This window comes from Chironomus tepperi, unplaced genomic scaffold (assembly GCF_022539635.2).
Source record: "Chironomus tepperi strain 1889 unplaced genomic scaffold, CSIRO-AGI_Ctep_v1 contig_479, whole genome shotgun sequence".
Lineage (NCBI taxonomy): Eukaryota > Metazoa > Arthropoda > Insecta > Diptera > Chironomidae > Chironomus > Chironomus tepperi.
This window is the reverse complement of record NW_027226601.1, coordinates 256,731-275,048: the sequence shown is the minus strand read 5'-3', so window position 1 is coordinate 275,048 and position 18,318 is coordinate 256,731. Positions and strand designations below refer to the sequence as shown.

At 32.9% G+C, this 18,318-nt stretch overlaps 1 protein-coding gene across 2 annotated transcripts in view; it reads left to right on the top strand.

Annotated features, from left to right (window-relative positions):
- LOC139099616 (mucin-22-like) overlaps positions 1-18,318 on the top strand; it is a 55,742-nt gene that overhangs the window by 22,567 nt on the left and 14,857 nt on the right. For both annotated transcript variants that reach the window (XM_070652129.1, XM_070652128.1), the window contains one exon: positions 14,169-14,225. In XM_070652129.1, the coding sequence (XP_070508230.1) occupies positions 14,169-14,225 (57 nt within the window). The remainder of the gene's footprint in view (positions 1-14,168; positions 14,226-18,318) is intronic.

Genomic DNA, 18,318 nt, shown 5'->3' with positions numbered 1-18,318 from the left:
ATACGAATGGGGTCTGTTGATAGAATGGACCTAAAAATATCAAGTTTTGCCTATTAAAGATCAAAACGATAGCCTAGATTAATTCGGAACTTAATTAATTCGGTCGAAAAATACACTTACATTCCTTAAAATCCAGTTATTCATAGATAGATGATCATGAAAGTATCCAAAAACCTGCCAAAGCAGTCACAGCATATTTCAATTTTTGCCATTAAAAATGGATAATGCAAATCAGCCTTCACGGTACCGTCAAGTCAATTTCATGTCTTGCCATAAATACAGTAACGAAACAATGCCTTATCTTCCTTGTTATGCTGCACAGACTGCCTAAAGTCAAAATGATCCAAACTTGACCTTCCCAGCTAACCACTTTACATTCAGATCAAGTGCCTTTCACACCAAAACTGATTACACTTGCATTACATGCAAAAAAAAAACTTATTGCTGTAAAAAAAACCAACACTCATAAATTTGAAGGGAACGACAGAAAGGAAGGAAGAAGGTGAAGTTTGAAGCATAAAAAATAAATTAAACCTGTCTCATAATGAGACACATTGCGTCCAATTTTTATTTTTAAGAACTTTCTCCTCTCCTTTCTCCCGTAATTTACTTTTATATATTTATGCTGACTAAAAAAGAAATGTCCAGAAGGCAAGTTACTATAAATGGACATACCAAAGACCTCCATCGAATCATAAAGCATATTTTTTTTTGCCTCAATAATAATATGTAGCAGAGAATAAGATTCAACTTGTTTGCAGCATGGAAAACAAAGTGAATGAGAATGCGGAATCACTATGCAGAAAGTAATCGACAATAAATAGGTCTATATGATGATGCCGATATTTTCGATTTCTACAGCACAGCAACATTCTTTTATAAAAGAATTTCTCGTTTTGATTTGATATATCACCATATTGGCCATAACTTCACTTTCTTTCTTGCTATTTCACGTCTTCTCGTATGTACATAACGAGAATTTTGTTTTGATCATTTCATTCTTATTGGATATACTATATTTGCGATCTAGACTGCTGTTATAACACGAGTATGATATTTTATGGCAGTTCTGCTGAGCATTGCTTTTATTGTGGTACTTTCTATTTCATATGAACTGAAAGTCAACAGGAAATAAAGCATTCTTGCCATATTCAGCAGCACTGTGCATCAATGCATACATATAACGTAATAATAAAAGATATATTGAAAATGAAATTGCTCAAAGGTGATTTGAATAATCTTATTCAGATTGTGAACTTCGTGTTGATAGCTATTACATTCAGAAGTGCTAAGGTGTTGATTTGTTGCTAAATTGGAGTTAAAGAGAAATTTATGCAGAAATATGAATAACTTGATTTCAAAGTGTTATTATTGAAAAAACTTGCTATAAAATCAAGGAGAACATGAGTAAGCTGTTGAGTTAGCAGCCATAGTGGCGCTAAATGTCTGTGTGATAGATGTTATGATTCATTTGGGTTATTTGTAGAAATTGGATTGAGTTTTTGTGACTATTTGGGTATTTGAGGTGTGAAGTTTTGCAATAAATTTGTGCAAAAATATGGAAGCGGGTTTCAATGTCTTTAGATGCATTTAAGTAGCAATGCTTTAGAGTTGTCCAGATGCATACTTAGTTATGGACTTAGTTACTCGGGTAGATGTGATTAGTCATCTCTAGAACTAGCCAAATTTAACAACTTTTAACTTTCTCTTAGCCTTTAACTTGCAAAATACCTTGCGGCAACTCATATCCAGATCATGCAGATAGCTCGGTTGAACTCTGAGTATGAGATGAGTATCTCAAACACAGGAGAGGATACTGAGCTTTCATTGACTGATTTTGGAGATGCAAGGACAAAATTTGCTAATTGTAAATCTGGCGACATGATATTGCCTTATCTAGCTATTCCAAAGATTAATTATGGTGCTAATTTCATGAAATAGTGACAAAGTGATGAAATTGCATCAAATTAATCATCCCAAGTGTATTTATTGACATATTTCCAGTATTACTGTTCGACAAATTCAAATATCATTGTACCGTAACTAAGTACTTATATTGTTCGACTGTAGACACAATTACGACTCTCCTTAAACATACCAAAGCTTCAACAAGTCCCCAATAAGGACATAATCCATATATCATCCAAATATCAATTATAATTGACTTGCTCTACTTATTGAATATAAACATAACACCTCACTATGTTACACCTAAATGTCACGCCTTAATTGCTCAAATTATTTATTTTTGGCAATTTGCAATATTGTTATTTAAAATTAAAAGATCCATGGCATTAAATACCGCCAAATTGCAAATAAATTTCGCACTTAATTTATGGTTATTGAAACTTTTAAAACAGGACACTATCGAAATTTTACACCAGCATATCCATTTATTTTAAAGTTTCTCATTTCATTGTAAAGAAATGAAAAAAAGAGCTTTTTCTGGGTCAAGTTTTTGGTCAATTAATAAAAATGTTTGAGCTCATATTTCATTGATAAAATTCTTAATTAACGTACAGCAATAAATTCATGAGATTAAAGAAACTTTTGTCCTTATTTTTTTCGGTCATCGAATTTCACAAATTTGAGACAATCTTCCTAATTTTGAGGCTTAACCGGAACCTCAATTTTAAATCTCAACAGTCATTCGTTAGCAACATTTAAAGATTTTATGTCCAATAATTAAACATGCTAAAATATTTGACCTTATTAACCAAAGTGTCCCTGGATAGACAAGCGGAAAGAATTGACTAAAAAGTCATTTGAAAGTCGATATTGAGACAATATTCAAGGTGGACGATAAAGATTGAATTAAGTTCAATAAACTGCACGAGCAGCACAATGTATTCGCTATGGTGGGCAACTTGTGTGCCACGATGCATTAGTGTCGAGGCTAACCACAAAGGTTTAGGGACCATCATCCCGAAAGACACAAATAGATTATTCGATCAAAAATCCGGCCTCATACTGGCTTGACTCTGACTTGGTCTAGGATTCGATTTCAATCTGTCACCATGTCAAAGTGACGTCGGCCTGGTGCCGACTTTTTGAATGATTAATCAACTTGAGCTGTTCTAGTATGCCGACCCATCAACGGAAAGACTCGAGTATGGCTTGACGGCACCGCGACGGTTGACTTCGATCCATAGTAATGCCAAAAATTCGGCACGTTATGCCGATTGAGATGCATGCTCTAATCCAGTGGTGGGCAATCTTTTATTTTTCCTGCATATATTAGTGGCTAGTCTAGATCGAAACCGCACCAGGCATATGATTCATGGCATATGCGATGTGAAATGAAATGAGGCTCTATTTCGAAAATTTTGTGGAGGTGCACAGGTTGCTTCTCGCTGTCCTAATCACTTCAGATGCCTACAAATCATTCCTACAGATGCCTACAAAGCAACCATCACCATCCATTCTGTCGGTGCCTCAATGAATATTAATTTCCACAACCAGCAATAAAAGTACAAATAAAATGGAAAACAATTTACAGCAAAAATAAAAAGTAAGACATGAGCCACATAAATTACTAATGATGAGATTTCTTTCCATATTCTTTTCATTTCCATTTTTCTGTAAAAAAAAACTATAACTTTTCTTTTCATTTACTGATGATAAATGATTATAAGCAAGTTAGCTTCCCATAATGCAACTGTCATAAACAGAGATGTGAATTTATTGCACATAAAAGAATGCAATCTGTATCTAATAAGTCATTAAATGCCTATTCTTATTCATTTCTATTTCTTTTTTGCACAATTCATTTTATTGATGAACTGAAAAGCATGTCGATTCCATTAAGATCCATCCACACGAAGTTGAAATTTTTGTGAAAAACAAACAGAGAAAAAAGTTGTATAAAACAAGTAATTACAGTCATTGAGAATGGTTATATGCATAGGAATGTGTATATTTAAGAAAAAGAATTGTACATGTTGCTTGCGCGAATTTGAAGAAGGAAATAATGAACTGCTGGTTATATGTTTGATGTTGGGGTTTGGCTGGCTGACAGATATTCCAGAAGTTTGAGTTTATGTAGAGTTTTAATGCTTAGTTCAACAGTAGGATGAGAAATGTGGCAGGGTTTAGGATGTCTGGATTCCAAAAAGGAGATTCCGCAATGGAGTCCTGCAAACTCTTTAATTAGGCAATTTTTGGTTTTTGGCTTAAAATGAGTGGGTATCAGCCATCATGTAGGCATTCTCACGTTTTGTCGACAACTTAGCGTCCTGATAAACACATTGTGCTTCTTGGGCAAAGATTTATCGATTTTGGCATTTTTCTTAGGTTTGCAATCTAACTCTTTGAATAGGACAAGTCGGCTAATTGACTCTAAATCTGGCAACATGATCACCAATATCACGCCGGGATTGTGGCTGATTAAAATATGGCTGAATTCAGGTTCAAGTGAATTCAATCACCAAACATTTCCCAATAAGGACACAACAGCGACCTTAAGTACGCATTGAGAATCAGAGCTATATACCATTAGATATCTCTAGATCAATAAATGCGCTCTATTCCAAAGCAAATCTCAAACGTGTATCATTTTTTTTTCAAATGCCAGTAATTTGTTGTAAAATGTGGACCAATGTTTGTTCATGACTTTAGCTTTCATAACTAATTTTTCTCGATTTTCTGCTCTTGTCAGAAGGTTTTCTTGCATATTTTTCATTAATTTTTATTTACAATAATAAAATCAGCAATTTGTGAAACTATTAAGCGTTAATTACTCAATAAGTTTTAATGATTTGCTTGATTTTCAGCGCCAAGTCATGCTGCCGCATTTGAAAGAAACTCAAAAAATGTAAAATCTTGTGGCATAGATTTTTTAATAATTGAAAAAAAAAGTATTTTTATCTCACGTTAACTAACTACTCAGAATCGACTGGAGGCGTTGAAATTGGCAAAAAACAATTAATCACCTCACAAAAAAAGTGATATTGAGTGTCGAGTATATTCGCATATATGCTGAAATGTGAAAAACGTGAGAATTTAAATCGCATAGAATAAGCACCGCAAGTCAATTTCATATTACGGTCGGTTGAACTCTAATCTTTTAAATGAATATATATTTTTGTAAGCATATAGCCACACAATCAATAGAAATTCAATAATAAAGCAGAGTCACTTTTACAAAAGGAAGACCCGAGCAGCATATGACAGCGAACACCTTTTGCCGTTGCAAAATGGATAAAAATCCATCGCCATGATGCTGTCATGATGCGGTTAGGTTTCCTTAAGTTTAAGACAATTGTCGAGACCGAGACTCTCCGAAAAATTACATCAAGTCAAAGTAGGCTACCCGGAAGAATCGGGAACCTTAACAGGGCCACTTAACTTCTTACCGTTCATACGACGACGCAGCCTTGCACTTTCCAATCCAATGTGCTGCTCGGGAAAAATTTCACTCACTCCGAAAAAAGAGCCAAAGTTCAGACAATAGAAGAGAATTTAAAGGCAGACTTCTAAGCTTAATATGGCAGTATCTGCTTATTATTATCGTACATGGGAACTTTTCTTCATTTCTCCAAATGCAAATGATAATTTTTCGTATCACTTTCATAATTCTGGGAATAAATTGATTGTATGTAATTGTACTTATAGGCTGCACGATATGTCGTTTGGTATTTTGAAACTTGCTCTTTGATGGATGATTTATGGCAATTACTTAAAAGGGAAATTTTATTTTCATTTGATTGTCAAATTGTTGGGAAATTTTTGAATGTTTTGATGGATTGTGTTGCATGGATTGAGTGGAATGTGATGTAAGTTGTAAAGAAATGGTTGGATAGTATGTAATAGCTTGTAATATGTGGATATTGTCTGAAACATAGGGGTATATTTAGGTATAAGCTGAATATATTAAAATTATGACGTTGTAAATGCAGCATGTTGTGAAATCTAAAATCTTTAATATTTCCAAATGAGATGCAGTTACTAAAAAGCTAAGAATTTGACCTTTGACTGATCAGATGTCGGTCACAGAAGTTAAAGTAGGGATGACTTAACAAATAAAGTTAATATGAGATTTTAAACAATTTTTCAAATTTAGAATTATGTTGTTTCCGAAAAAAAAATCCTAAAATTTCAAAATGGCGACCAAAATGCTCACCTTGAAAAGTTATTTGCTATTTTTTATCAAAGTTAGCCCAAATTCCATCAAATTTTTAGTTGATTTATCTTCAAAAAAGTGGCAAGAATCACTTGCATACATATCTGACCATAATAAATGATTATAAGAAGTAATAATCCTCAAATATCATTTTATCCTCTTGCAACACGTCTAATCCGGTTTTAAACTGATCGGGTACCGGTTTGGTGACAGATTCCTCCAATGATCGATTAATGGAGAGCGTCCTTAACTTGAATTAGTTATAGAATAAGACTAGTTGCATCCTTAGTTCCAAATGATCGAGGATATTTACCTCAATTTTCACCAATCCAAGCCTAAACTTCTGAAATTCTCAACCTTTAAATTCAAAATAAATCTCAAAAATCTAACAGCATTTAAAATCCACAACAGCTACAAACTCATCGACCAAAAAAACCCCAACAATAAAAATCACCCATTGCATCGCCTTAAGATATTAATTCATATCCAATTAATCATTATTTTCTACAACAGAAAAAAAGACCTAAATATTTTTTATATCCAATGCCGCGCTTCTTATTACAATCAATTAATTAAAATTATCCGATTGATTGAACATATTAGATTTAATTGACTGAACTAATTTCCTGTTTATGTTACATTATTGTCTAATGACTACAAAAATTTCTAAATTCAATAATTCATTATCTAAATGAAGTAAAATCTTAATTATATTTTTTTAAGGTCTTTAAAAGCCATTCATTGTAACTATTAAATAGCCATTTATTGATGGTACTTGATTAATGTCTTTTGAAACTTTATACAATGATATTAATTGTGTCCAATAAAGACATCATAATGAGATGAAAATGAAAATTTACAAAAGAAGTATCATTAGCAAAATGTAACAGCACAGTCACAATTGTAAGATAACAAAAGACTGGACTGACTAAATAAGCTTTTCAGAACACTTTCATTTGTCCTCATTTTTAATGCTCAGTTATTAAATTTTAATTTTCTCTCGGGTCGGATCAAAAAAGACAAAATCACCGAAAAAAAAATAAGCAATACGAGAAAAGAATGTGCGGACGATGTCCAGCATAAGGTAATAAAAATAAACTTTAAATTAAAGAAAAAAAAGTATGTCAAACACTCGAGTGTGAAGTGTACAAGTGTCATTGTAAATTGGGTATACGAAAGTTTCTTTTACACTTGGATGTACGACAAATTAGTGAAAGATGAAATCGCGGATATATGGAGTTGTTTATGGCGATGACAACATGTTTGGTATTTTTGGATATTGACGGATTTGTAATTGAGTCTTTGTACACGTGTTGATCTAGCAAAAGATGAATATACTTCTGAATATAGTGAATAACAGATTCAGAGTGGGACTTGAACCCATGTCTTGCGATTCTCGATTACATGCTCTTACTACAGAGCTATCTGGGGTTTATTAGACTGTATTGCAAGTTGGACTCGAACTCATGTTTTACGATTCTAATTCTCAAGCTTCAAATACCGAGCTACTTTGGGTTATTCGAATGTATGGCCAGGTTTTATTTATATATTGATCATTTTCTTTATATCCCTTATTAATGTACTTGATTAATGCGACACAATGAACCGATCCGCAATTTTCATCTTAAAATTGATCGAAATCAGTCGTCACTGGGCATTCAGAGCAACTTCGCGTATTACCGTTAAAAGGGGAACGTTGCGTTGTCTTTAACTTATACGGTCTGCTCAGAGTCTGCTGTTCGGGATACCATATATAGGCTGTTAAAGGAATTCTATTCCAACGAATTTTGGAGCTTTATCTGCCAGTCTTGCATGAAAATCTGGAATCCCAGAAACAGACTAGAATTCAAGTTGCAACATTCAATAAGATGAACTGTGCAACAAGCAAGCAACAAGTCGTTTGCTTACAAACCCCAATAAGACCGATCAAATCTCTTTACTTTTAAACTCAAACTACATGAACTATGCATGCTTCCTTAAATGCATACATTGATTACATAATTCAGCTATTTATGGCAATCATCTATTCATCTCCAAAGGTGCGCTGCGTTTTATGCCTATATTTTTTTGTATGCAACATGTGCAATCATACACAAATGATATGTATCTTCACATAATAATGATTATTAGCTCCCCCAAGGTTGATTATCAATATACATCCATAAAGTCATTTGCAAGACATGAATTTGATTTGAATAAATTTTTATATATATCGTGAGGCAATTCATGCACATGTGTGCGGTAAATATTAAAAGTCAATAGTAAATTTGCAAACAGAAAAAAATGCATGACTTTTATGTAAGCATCCACATCATGAACTCCTTTCTTTTTTACGAGTTCAACAGCATTAATTCAAAGACTGGACTTGCCACAAGTAAATTAATTGAAAATCCACATATTCAATTATTATTCGACCGCGACCAGTACTGGATTGACTTCAATATTTATGAGTATGTACAGATTTAACAAATTGCCACGATTACTTAGTTATTGCCATTGCCACGCTTCTTTTCATGCTTCCCTTAATCCGTCATCGATAGTTTTTTTTTTCGCGCGAGATACATGCATGGAACATTGAAAGCAGCAAGTCTTTACAATAATAAGATTCTTTTCGAATCACGCAATGTAAAGAGGTCTTTAAATGAGATAGAGGCATATCGATATGCAAAGTAGTGTGGCCTAAATTTCATTATATCAAATGAACAAAAAAAAGAGAAGAAAAAAACATAAATTTCCAGTTTATCAAGACAAAAAAAGACCATTTGCAAGACATACGAAATTTACTTTTTAATTCTGTTTGGCATTTCAGGTAGTTTGTATCAAATGAGATAAAATATTGAAAGTCTGAAGCTGTCTGAAGCTTATTATTGTGAAAATTAAAAGATGAAACGGAAATGCATTAAAAATTGATATTAACGGATTTTTGAATTTTGAATAATTTATGAAGCAATATTCTGCATCAATTGATGCGAAAATTCGAATATCAACCGTCACAAAAGTAAAAAATCGGACAAATAAACGGATTTTAAAATTTTGAATTATTTTGTTTGCGTCACTTGATGCGAAAATTCAAATTATGACCGTTAAAAATTTGAAAAATTCACAATTTCTTTCAAAAAGCTTTCTGACCTTGAAATGCCTTCAACATTCACAACTGTCATCACCAACTGAGAGCGTAGGAAGCCAATAAATCGCCCCAATTCCCTCCTTAACTTTAAATCCCAAAAGTCATCGAATTATTGCAATTATATCATTTTCAAAGTTACATTTAATGACCTTAACTTTAATAAGAAGCTGACTCAAAATAGCAAAAAAGATCATTATATGCCCACTTAATTTACATCTTATAGTACATAGTGAAAGAAGTAAACTAGATCACGGTGCTTGCAAATGTCCAAATGTGAATGAAAATTAGACTAATTGAAAAGGCATTCAATGAAACAATAAAGCAACTGTTCCAAAAACATTACAACAACAATGTTTTTTTCGAAGCTCATTACTTCCAATTTTCAGTTTCTTCTTGCTTATCATTCTTTCATGCAGAGGCCAATAATCGTCGATTAATTTTGCGTTCGCGAGAGACTTTTTCATCCATTCTCAACTTTTTAATTTTGTTGATGATGGGAAGCATGATGTATGTACCAGGGAGATGATATAATCTCTAAACCGTTTTAAGTCGTAGCTACATGATGATTATGGGAAAATAGCTTCTGAGAGTACTTAAACCTAATACACTTCCTACCTGTCTACCTATCATCATCTTCTGCTTCTCTGTCTTGCGTAGCATGCACATCGTAATGTCCAATTAATGTTATTTGTTACTTATCGATAATTTTTGGATGCTGTGCTGTACGTTTGACATACAAAAAAGAAAACATTAAATGAAGGGATTAAATACGTAGCTTTATGAGTCAAATTAATAAATATTGCTGCACATACACATACATAGGAAGGTAGAGAACAATAGAGATGTAAATTGTGTAAAATTCACAAAAGAAATGGATGGAAATTATTGGGATTTCTTGTAATAAAAGAAGATAAATTTCCTACTTACATAATTTTTTAATTAAATCTTTTTACACTTTTTTTATAAGAAAAATATGAATTCGGATTATTTGAATTTCAAATGCAGTCTTCATTAATATGGCTTAGACGTGATGGAAGATTGTAATGTGCATTGTGTTGATGTTTATTTAGTGATGTATTAATTTATGAAGAATTTGATAAAGACTTTATAGCTTGGAAAATGACGTTTACTTTTACTTTAATTATGGCTGTTGATTTAGAGAAAGATTAGGGTCGTGTTTTGTGATTTTTTTGAGCACATAGCTTTGTTGTTGGGATTGAAATAAGCTATTGATTTTTTGTTAAGGCTGGAATTGTCAGGAATTTTAAGAAAAGTTGAAGTTGAGGTACAGAATTGAATTTTTCTGGTGTTTAAGGTCATTAGGAAGTTTCTTGTTATCTACTTGACATGCTTGACTTGTCATGACCTTCCATAGATGTTGGCTGAAGCTGATTCTATTGATGTCTTTCAATTGCCATTTTCCAATGCTAAATGCAACACCATATCTACCAATAGTCTCATTCCACGAGTTCTTTGGTCGTCCGCGAGCTTACTTGACACATTCTTAAGTATTCTCATATTCTGTCCTTTATCATCATTGCCTTCAGACAAGGACGCACCAATGAAGCGCTTTTGGGATCAAACCATCCACGTGATACAAAATTTGTAGATATTTGCAATATTTCAACGACAACAAACTGCAGACATCTCGTCTGAAACGCACAAAATGCAATTTTCCTGGTTTTGACCCAACCAAGGCTAATACCTTACGAAAATCTCAATCATACTTACTTTCATGGCTAGGGCGCGTATTGGCCCATTGTCGCAAACATCACAAATCATTTACATATATGCTCAGTGACAAAATATGTTAAAAATAGATGTCTAATGGGCATTAACTAGTCAGAACAAGGATTCGTTCCAAACTGTAGGCATGCAACCAAAAAACGTAATCCTGCAGCCTTGGACAAACTTTAAGGTATAGCCAAAAACTTCAACACAGCACATCTTAAATAAATGAAATGCACGCCTGCCATTCTTGACCGAACCATCATCATATCGTACTATTATTCACTCGGGTATCTAAAGATGCATTGATCTTAAGAGTTAAAGTTATTGCAAAACATTTATGTGAATCAATACGCAAGCCCCACCCTTAAAATCAGCAAAATAAGCTAATCAACGACTATCAAACCAGCTCCACAATCAAATCCATTAAAAATTCTACAAAACTTGGCTAAAAATTATCAATTACCATCAAATTACTATTTCCATTTCAATATTCCCTTCTCATTTCCATTTCAACTTCCATTAGTAAATTGAATATTCATGCTTTAAAAAAAAAAAAGAATTTTGCAAATCATAGACAGATCATTTTCATGTTAAACATAACGTAATGATGATTGATTTATATCAACTTGAGCTCTACCGTCTTTGAATATTTTCTTCCATTCATTCACAAGCCAGCCACGATGAAGTTCCATTCATTTGCAAAATTGCACTCTTTTTTGCTCTACGCGTGCAAGATTCCTCCTCTTTTCTCGATTGCATTCCATCCGCATCGGATCGAATATTAAATGAGCGCAAGGTAAAATACATTACATTATTGTGTGTGCCATTTCCCATTGCGCATTGCTGCCTACTAGTACTGGTAGCAGCTTATGAAAGTGCAACATTGATGAATTATAATACGATAAGGATGTTGTGATTGTGAGAGATGTTGATGCATGAGAATAAATCCGGGTTAATATTTATTTATTTTGTGTTTTTAAGACATTAAGTGCGAGAGAATATGGAACAGCTGTTAATTGAAATGAGGGAAATAAGTTGTTATTCGATAAGGTAATTTGTGAAGCTCTTTTTTCGGTTGGAATTAATGAGCGACTCAATTTTGTAGATTTTTGAGATGATAATTATGTTGTGGTTAGAGTTAATGTGCAGCAGATGGGATTATGGAGCATCTACAAACTCAGGCCGGTGCTTTATTGGATATTTGAGTCTAATTTTCATGTAAACTCTCTAAATTCTGATTGAAAAGACTAATATTCCCAAAAATAAGCTCATCCACTTACTTCCATTCCATAAATTCACACTTAAACGTAAACTAGCAAGTAGAATAGCTTTCAATTACCCAAATATGTCTATTCATCTCACTAAAAATGTTCTCATGTCAAGCATGCTAAGTATTCTCAAAGCAATCATGATGAGCATAAAGAAAGTTAAGAACCTGACCATCACTTTACTGTCATCAGAATATTCTCACGACCATTCTTAAAAAGGCATCAAGTTGTTGACTAAACAATCGCATTTTATATCAGACAGACTCTTTTCAATCTTCACAAACAATTTTCCACTTGCTCTATGCTGAACGTACTCGATTGTCATAACAAAATCAAATTATAAATGCGCATTATACCGGAAAGAGGTTTGCATTTTTTTTGGGAAAAACTTAACGAGACATAATAAAAGAAAATAGAAAACTGTCGCTAGTTACTAATTAATTACTGCAACATTGTATTATGTCATTTGACCATAAATGAATTAGTGCTTGGTATTTTTTTACTAGGTGTTTATGTTGTTGTTGTGATTGCTGTTTTGTATCTTTTTGGATGATGAATAGATGGTGTGGAATGTTTGGCTGACTGTTAGAGATTTAAGAGATTTTTTGACTTTTTGATGTTTTGGGACAGCTGTGGGAGTCATCCGAGTACGGGATCGTAGTGTCTGCAACTTTTCACTTTATGAAGCTACACATTGCATCTAGGAGCGCAGATTGAAATATTAGGAGGGATTTTGGGACTTTTTCTTAAAGAATCCAAATAAATTGTAGACTTTTGTCAAAGAAAAATGAGCAGGGGGTTGACCCTCAATTTCGGGTCATCTGTACATGATATTTATCAAATCGGGAAGATAATTAGTAGCTTATCTAACTACAAATGTTAGTTACTAGGTTTTCCTGTCCAAATATTATAGAATACAGCTTGGAAATGTCCTAGGTAGTGATCTAAGATAATTCATATAAACCGTCAGCAAATCTGTATACTAGGATTGATTAGAGCTTCTCAAACAATGATCCGTGACAAAACCTTCAAGCGTGTCCGTATTAATCGCGACACGCTTTAAGGTGTCGCGATCATTGTTTGACAATATAATTATGAACCAGATATGTGGTTTTCAGTACGCACTCAAAAGAGGAGAAGTTATAGAAACACTAGATAAGATAGACATCAAGTCACAAGTGCCTAATTCGGGTTCTAATAATTGATGGCTATTTAGTTGTCCTAAACTACAAATTTCAAGACTCACAGCTCAACAATTTATCTCCCATGAAAATTGAAATATGCGCCATAACACCATGAAAAACCTTACTTCCCTCAATTTTCCACGATACTTTACCTGCATAACTCATAATTGAAATACTAATGGCATTAACATTTCGACAAATGAGCCGCTGCTTAACATAACCAATAAGCCTGTTTCATACTATAAATATTGAATTTCTACTATGTAACATTGTCCGGTATGCATGCTTTCTTTGTATCACAAAAATGGCACTTTAGTGTAATGATAATGAGACAGCGACAGCATAAAAAAAAGATCACATGAAGTAACAATTAAATAATCACATAATAATGGTCAATGGTGTCGTAATCGTTTGGGATTTTTTATTTTCATCTCTTCAGACTTAAAGAGATGTTAAGCTACAAACAACAGAAAAGAGGAGATTTATGACTTTAGTGCACTGCCAATTTAAAGTTCGTGTGAATATTTTTCTTACATTGTATGGCACTAAAGTTGACTTTTTTTTCTTCTACTCAATTGAGGCGTTGAATGGAACAAAACGGTTTATATGGCAAGCAATTTTACAGGCATTACAAAAAGGCAGCTGGTTGTTGACGAATAGCAATTTTGTCTGTACTGAGATTATTCAACAAAGTGTAAAATTTTTAATTTTTTTTGTATTTTTTTTGCTCTTTCTAGATACTAACGAATTTGGTGAGGTGAAGCCCACTCCAGTATTAAGACAGAATCCTCAAGGTGAGTCAGATTACGTTGCCATAAATAAAAATTTGCATAACTTTTTGTTGTCTTTCCTTTAAAATAACCAAAAATTTGTATGTGACATTGTAAAAATAAATTTGAATTCTTTTGTTTTTTTTTTTTACTAGTAATTTTAAGATGAATTAACTACTTTAAGACTTAATGTATGTAAAAAATTCCTCCTTATTGGCATTTTTATGGAAGCTTTGTCAGACCTTATAAGAATGTGTATTTAATTGTATTTAGCTTGAGCTGTTTAGTAACTGAGCTTAAACTGTTTGCAGCTTTGTTTGCTGTTCTTAATCAGAGTCTGTTTTGAGTTGGATTTACGGTATCCATAGTCTGGGTCATGAGTTTAGATGTCAGCATATTAGGGGGTCATTCACTTATTAGGTAAAACAAATAAAGTGATTTTAAGACATCCCTACCTGTTCTAGAAGCCTAAAGAATCCCTATCAGCATAAATTTCAATATTGTCACCATCGTGCCGAGATGATGCTCGGTTGTCACTTAGTAACTGGTTATTGTGCCAAAATTTCAATACGTGACTGTCGGGAATTGTTGATTTTGCTTTAGAATGTGGTAACTCCTTCGTTACTTGCACGTAATAACTGAATGACCCCCAAAAGACAATCTAGTAGCTAATGGACAACAACATCGACTTTTTACCTTAAATCTTCAAGAATAAAGAAGAATCAGCTTCTTCAGACACTCCCAAAAAATCATTTTAAACTTTTGATGTTGCATCAATCAGCCAAAGGTCATATAAAATGATCATGATGTAATGATTAATTTAGTGGAAGATTCTATGACTAAGTTGTCTTATTAAACCTTTCGGAATTGAAACTTTTTTGACTCTTGAAGAAGTCTTAAGCTAGAAAATACGGAAAATGAAGTCAATGTGACATTAGACAAGATTCATGTCGACTTAAAAGTCGAAGAAACTAGTCATTAACTGGACATTAACTTGCCTTTCCTGAATGGTCAATTATAAGTTTGAACTAGTTATCAAATGGAAAATAACTTGACATTAACTGATTCTAATGTATTTTTGTCCACTCGGGTCTAACTAGCTATAACGTATTAATGTCTACTCGACCTGATAATGAGCATTCTTACTTAAATGACCGTGCTCATGGCATTAATTAATCAATTTAATTGAGCATGCTCAATTTTGCAAAAATACATACTTATCAGAATGCTCGTAGTTTATTCGAGTACTTTTCTATAAAAAATTTAAGTCGACATCAAGCTCTAGAAAACACTCAAGTTAACAAAACTCTGACAAAACTTCCATAACAATTTCCAACATTCCTAAGCATACCAATGTACAGAAAAAATATAAAAAAATCAATTTTCAAGATCATTGTATATACAGCATGTAATTGCATAAAATACTTGTGACGTAATTTGAGACCTTTTTGAAAAGAAAACAGTTTAATTAGAAAATATCTCGATATAAAAATCTGGATCCATAACAATCACAGCAAAATATAACCTTTTTCTGAAACCTAATATGTTAAGCATAGATAGATAATCGTGCACTTAACAAGAAACAAGAATGATAAATGTGCAACAACGTGGAATGTACAATCTGTCTATCCATCTATACATAACTTTTAAAATCATCTAATGAAAGCCTTTCGTCACTTGCTTGTTCTTATTTTCTCGTCTTCCTCTCTCTCATCTCCATTGTAATAAACATGTTAGACTCATAATATGATAATATAGCATTAGACACACCTTGAAACTTATAATAGATTAACTGTTAGAAGTGCTCTATGATCCATATTTCACTACATCTTATTTTTTGAGCAAACAAATTATTTTCGTTGCTGTCGTTTTGAGAAAGTCACTGAACTTATAGACATTATGACATAGGTTAATGTTTCATAATAATTTTTTGACAACCGAATGTTGCAATAGAAGAAGAAGAGAAACAAGAAAATAAGAAGCTTGGCAATCGAATGACTTGGGTCACATATGAGTAAACTTTGATGGATGTTTGGGGAACTGTAAAGTTTATTCAATGTGATTTTATGGGTAAAATGGAACTTTTGAGGATTTCATGGGTTTTTTGCAGCATAGCCGATAGTCGAGTGGGGTTTTGCATGGAAACTTCAACTTTAATCCATGCAAAATTCGAGTTGACTTCGAACTCTGCCTTTTTGTGAGCATTTAACATCCACAAATTGTAATTTGCCAAAAACCTTGAATTTTGGAATCGGACTTTACAAGCATTCATAATTTCATCAATTTGTAATATATTACCACAACCTCAATTGGCTGTTTTAAAATAAAACTCAAACTTGCGATCATGTTGCTCAAATTGTAAGTTTCACTTGCTTGCCTCATCAAAATGCCATAAATCTTCGAGATAAATCAAATCATTTTGTAATCAAAATTCATATCGAATGACACACAAATCCATCAATAACAAATAAATTAATTAATTAATTACTTTTATGCATGTTGTAAATTAAGATATAGTTTTGTAAGGTTACTGAAGTAGTAACACTGATAAAACAGGTGACTTATCAAATGATGATCATTATGAATTTGGCAATGAACGTTGTTTACAAAAATATATGAATTTCATGAAACGAGACACACATTTCTTTCAAAGGGCATCAATACTTTACTAACGGAATTCCAATGTTTGGTTCCGATTTTAATCCGAACGACAAAAAACTTCGCTATGTCACTCAGTAAATTGACAATTTTTGACGACGGAATTTGATATTTGCGTGTATCATGTTGCTTTCTATCCCTAGAGACAACGAGCATACTAAGCCACAATGAACGTGATCATGAGTATACCCAATCATTATAACTGAAGCATTGTCAATTTTGTGAGCATACTTATTGTCTGTTTGGGTTGATGTTGTACACGTTGATCTCGAAAACGGTCGCTTTAAAGTCCTTTCATACCAGCCTGATTGAATAGAAGGGCTACTACTTTTCAGACAAGATAATTTAGGTATGCTTTTAGTCTATCCTATTACATCGTTTTCCTTGCACATATCTCGGTCACCAGTGTATTTATCAGTATCAGAAGTTGCTAAAAGAGTTAAACTTGACATTTGGTCAGCTTTGAAGTCAGACTCCCATTCCTCTGTACTGCTTCATTGGCAATTAAAGAACTAATCAGGTTGAGAGGATCAGAAAGTACGCAACCAATGTATATCTAATTACCTTGACAAATTTGACTGTCCTATATGTGCCTAGGATATATTGATTAATAAGTTAGAAATCTCGAATATTTTAATAACATGTGCCAATAGGATGTTCAAAACTCCATCAATCTGTCACAAATATTTCCTCTACATCCGCATTATTAATTTTTACGTCCACATCTGCTTCAAATATTTGCCTATATTTTTAAAAATACATTTAAATACCCACCGGCCATAAATTCACATTTTTATTATTTTCCATCACAAATTCATTAATATCCAGCCATATGATATATTATCATAATCATCTACTGAAAAATTTTGCAAGCATTAAGGCATAATTAAAGTGAATTTGTATTCAGCTATACTCACATTAAGACAAAATGGATTTTTAACAATCCAGCATTTATGTCTCAATTTTCATCTGACAAACATTTTCAAAATACATCCATCGATCACTAGCTTTGTGCATCAACTATGTAGCAAGTCGTTAACATTCAATCGAGCATAAAGCTGAGTCAGTAAAAGGTGCTTCCATCAATTAAGAGTGAAATTTTTTCTTCAATTTACATTTCACGTTTTTTACGTCTGATGCTGGATATAAAGGTAAAAATTTTCATACTGTCTCATTTGTGTCTCGATCACATTGATTTACATCGTCATCTCCAATGTGTATCTATGTATATGTGATGATTTATCTCGTGTATATAAACATTTCACTTTCACTTATCTCAAAAACTCGATTTTTTTTTTTATTTCTGATCGCACACAAAATTGACTCTTAATTATAACATTGGAACTGAACAGAAATAACAAAAAGAGGACCGAAATTCACAATCGAGATTTTTCTTCTTCTTGCCTTTCTCATTATTTCTTATTTTTTTTGTGTTGCTGCTCCGCTCATATGTAGCTTT